This window comes from Anneissia japonica, unplaced genomic scaffold, assembly GCF_011630105.1.
Source record: "Anneissia japonica isolate Jap-2015-1 unplaced genomic scaffold, ASM1163010v1 scaffold1005_len2656397_cov198, whole genome shotgun sequence".
In the NCBI taxonomy this organism is placed as follows: Eukaryota; Metazoa; Echinodermata; class Crinoidea; order Comatulida; family Comatulidae; genus Anneissia; species Anneissia japonica.
The window spans coordinates 2,306,204-2,310,996 of NW_022683792.1; the positions used below are offsets into that span (position 1 = coordinate 2,306,204).

General features: G+C 33.5%; 1 protein-coding gene across 1 annotated transcript in view; it reads right to left on the minus strand.

Moving 5' to 3' along the window:
- The window catches only part of LOC117102442 (ras GTPase-activating protein nGAP-like), a 46,177-nt gene extending 42,066 nt beyond the window's left edge, over positions 1-4,111 (minus strand). The window contains exon 1 of the mRNA XM_033242722.1: positions 4,087-4,111. Coding sequence (XP_033098613.1) covers positions 4,087-4,096 — 10 coding nt within the window. The 5' untranslated portion in view covers positions 4,097-4,111. The remainder of the gene's footprint in view (positions 1-4,086) is intronic.
- Between the last annotated feature and the right edge of the window lie 682 nt (positions 4,112-4,793).

Here is a 4,793-nt window from a genome sequence, read left to right on the forward strand (position 1 = left end):
GGGGCTACTGATGTACTGTGTATAGCGGGGGATGATGAAGCATATATGACTAGGCCTAGGCCTAAGTAGACAGTGCAATTATATGTGATAGAAAGTACACTTTCGAAAGAAATAAATTAAAATAAGAAAACAAAATTAACTAGGGCCTAAGAATAATTCAGTTGCAGACGTACCTTGTTTAAGCAATAAATGCTAACTATGTGGCTCTTGTAGCCCTAGCTAGGCAAGGCAATCATGTGCAAAGCAGTGGTGTAAGTTTATCCATGAAAAAAGCACGCTGGGAAAGTTTGCCTACCAGGAAAAGGTGACGTAATCTAGCTTATGACGTATGCATGCTAACTATAGCGCGAGTGTGACGTCACCAAAAAATAAAAAATTTCTATTATAACCAAAATAATAACTACAAGGTTTGTGGGCGTAAATTCCCTTAATACGAATTAAGGGTAGCACCATCTCCTTGCCATACAAATACAGCTCCCATTGACGTCTCAGTCGAGAAAAACGGGTAGCTGAAGTTTTTTTCGAAAATCTGACTACGAAACCATATCTGAAATTCACGTTCCACTTCTGACTCTTATGTTGTGCTTCGCACACGCCGCTGAGGGCGGCATTCCGGGAACCCAGCGTCTAGAAAAACAACACTCATAAATAATCATAAGCTTGAACACCTAGAAATTCGTCGATCACATCACAAACTAACACAATCAAAGTAGATTGTGTTAGTTCTGATTGTGTTAGTTCGTGAAATCCTCAAAACGAGAGCGGAATATTCTTTATCACACAAAAAGTCTGTAACAACTGCGCATATTTTAATGCGCTTTTGTGATTGCACGAACTAACACGATCTAATTTGATTGTGTTAGTTTGTGATGTGAGTGACGAATTATATATTTGATTATAAATCATTAAGTAACAACTGGAAAATATTTATTATTTTTTTAAACCTTAAATCATTTTGTTTTTATCACTACATGTATGTTTTTGTTTTATTTTTTCTTATTTTATATAACCACTATCACACTTGTTTTTAATCTATATTGTATTCATTTATTAAATTGGGTTTACATCTGACTTAATTGCTAACAATATTGTAATATTGGCTATGAAAACAATGCCTTTACAAATGAAGTGATTTTGGTCACAAGAGGGCTCACTTCATTCACACTTTCAACTCAGTCCAACAAGTGGGACAACAAAAGTATCTTTCACATCACCTGTCATTGTAAAAACAAGGAAAATCAATCCGTAGGCACGAGTCAAAGTGATCAATAAAAGTGTTATGATAAGGAGAAACAAAGACTAATGGCAGACAAAGTGATGAAAAAATATTTTTAATCCCATTTCATTACACCAGCAAAAATATATGTATGAACAACAAGTTAGACAAAATCAACTTTTGTCACATTCACCTAATTAGTTGTCACATCCTCTCATTCGCGAATCATCCCACATCGTACTGCATCAAATTTTCTCCTCCCACATAGATGTGGTTACCTACATTTTGTTAACCCTTACTTCAGCACCAAATTCCACAGGTACTTAATAGAAAATCACCCACTGTGGATTAATTTTAGATTGATTTTGACTACTTACAAAATCTTCGATTTAAATCTGTACAGATTATCCTACAATGGATATATTCTACTTTAATACGATTTTGCAAGTTGTGAATAAAGAGAAAGTATCTAATTTGGATCTGTCTGACTAACAAGTGTGAGGTAATGGTAAAGTCACGGTCTATGTATTAGTACAATTAATGGAAGTACAATCTTCAGAGGGTTCTTCATTAAATCCAAGGCAAGTGTCAGTAATTGACACATTTGGAGCAGTGATGCAAATTGTCTAAACCTCACCATGTCATATGAGCGAGTTAAAATTTGTACTTTTCTGTAGAACAAACAAAATAATTTGAGTTATTCAACTATAAACTTTATTGCAAATCATCATTAAATTATAAATTTTACCATCTCATATGCCCAAGTCAATATTTGTACTTTTCCGTGGAACAGTCAAAATAATTTAATTCTTGGCAACCTAATTAGGTATCTGCATTATTCACCTCTCTGTCTGCTTCTTCAGTTTTCATATGTGCACAGTGTCTACCTCTCTGATTGTCTGGGTATTTGTCTATCAAATTTTTACCCATATCTTGGTCTTCATCACTCATAACAAAAATAATTTGTTGATTTGCCATCTCATCAAACTCTATTTTTGCTATATTCAATTCCTAAAATGCAGTTGCTCTATAAATGAATTAATCACAGTATTTGTTGTGTTTTCAGATAATGCCAAGTATAGTTGAAATCTATCACATCCAATCACAATAGATATGAATGCAATAATGGTTACTGCATCATCTTTCTGTTTCAAATTTCAATAATTAAGTGCAGTACACCATTGTAGGTAAACACTAAATCCCATAATGCAATAGGAGATGTCAATTAGAGAACAGTCAGAATATGATCACACTGTTACAATACCTCCATGGTTACCATTTAATACATAAATTTATTTTAAGAATTTTACATGAATGCTATGTTAATTAAATAAGTAACCACAGAAAGCTAACCAAATGATACAGGCGTTTTAACAAGAGGTTGGCTACTAAAACATTATTCAGATGAGCTTTCGCTAGGGTCATAACCTACTAATTCTTTACACTGCTGCTGGCTTATGTTGAGACTTGCCACAAGTCCCTTATTATTATTTTTTCTCATTCTGGACAGTGCCACCAACAAAACAAGTTCATTCAGAGATGAAATAAAAGAAATCCGAAAAAAAAAAAGAAATTCAGTATCGGATTCCAATTAAGTAATGTATGGCGTGCACTAAGTGCAATAAAGAGTGATTAAGGGCCTGGAACCCAGTCTAGTTTATGTTGTGCCTATCTCTTTTTCTTCTTTTTAACAACAAACACTACTGGATCTAGATTAGCTGGGTTAAAAATGCTTGTTAATTGCTCTCCTTTTGATTTACTACAACATTCTATGCATTTACATTAAATTCACATAGGTTTCACTTAAGTAGAGGCAAGTTTCTAAATTACAAATCCAACGAAATACTTTAACAAGTAGAAGGAAAAGCACAGATCAAGCAATCTTGTAAATAGCAGTCTTAATTATTACTGCTTTAAAAAAAATTTCATTCACATTCCAACAGCAAGTAGCTCGCCAATTAGAGGATGGATGAGGCTATGTTTACACACGCCAGCTAACGGTTACCAGGATCCCGATAAATAACATACGCGCTCACCCTTATGTTCATACAAGAAAATCCCCGATCCAGATATCAAGAAGATGACGGTGGGATCACTGGCCAATACAAAACTGAAAATTGGAAAATGCATACGCGCAATTGGTTAATGATGGAAACACGCTAAACTTGCTAAACAGATAGCGCTCGCTAACGGTTAGCACTACCCAATCGGGTGTTCTCACACAGGTGTGGTTGGTTAGCACCCGATACAGATACTAGGGTTCTAGAATGAACCTAACCTTAGAAAGTGGAGTTGGTTTTAGTTGTTAGGAAAAGCCCTACCGTCACAGGAATTGAACCCAGGACCTTTGGGATTGGAAGGGAAACATCTTAACCACCAAGCTATTCAAACCCAGGATAAAAAATTAATGGAAATGACTTCCCAGTAACAAAACTGAAATGTACAGTATTTTGTTTAATATCTACAGGCTTGCACTTAGAATATTGATTAAAATAACAGAAATAACATCTTTGGCCAAGTTTCAAAAGGAATAATTTTGTGTAGGTGTTTTTTCGAGATGCAAGAAAGCAACAGCATAGTTCTGAGGATCAAAATTTCATCATCTCGATAGATTGGCAAAATATACAGACATATATTAATTTATATTGGAAAACACTTGTAAAGACGATTTGGACAAATTTATCAACACAAATCCATACTATGGTTTAGGCATTACTATATACATGATATATATATACTGTCTCTTATACACATCTTTGTGCTTCGCACACGCCGCTGAGTATTGTAGGCCTAGCAGTATATAAAACCTAATAACTATTAAAGTTATCCAAGCACGTAGAAATGAAAATATAATTTACAAAAGCACTTACCAACTGACATTTTCCAAATAACTACATGGCTGTGAGCAGACTGATTATATAGCACTATTATAATGTAACCATGTCAGAGAATATTATATTCAACACTCAAAATGATCAACTCTACTTTTTATTACCAACTACACCATTCTACTATTCAAGTTTATCTTCAGAAATATAAGTATATTAAAATATGGATTGAGAATATTGATTGATACAGAAATGAAAATGGTTCAACTCGGTGGCTAAAGGAAGAGGTGACCTGGATATAATTTAAAATCAATCGCTAAACTTTGTAGTAATTTAAGGATGAGAGGTAGAAAAACAGTTCAACAAAAAAGCAAAATCTGAGCAAAGTCGACACTGGTAACATTCCCATAATGCCTCAGTGACCACTTTAATCTACGGACTTTGATTAGTGCAAACAACACACATATGTTTGTAAGAATTTTCATAAGAAAATTTGATAAAATTCTATTTTATTTTTTCATGACAACCTTTAACATGTGCAAAAAACAAGGTAAATAATAATAAAAATAACAATAATAATAATTATAAAACAAACATTATTCACAATATTATAAAATTTAAAAAACCTTTGTTTTTTCAAAACCAAAATTTCATTAGAAACACGGGAAAAATGAAATACTCATACGAGGATCTAGGAATACTTAAATATGTAAATCAGCATTTGAATGTGTTAACTGATTCTTGCTGAC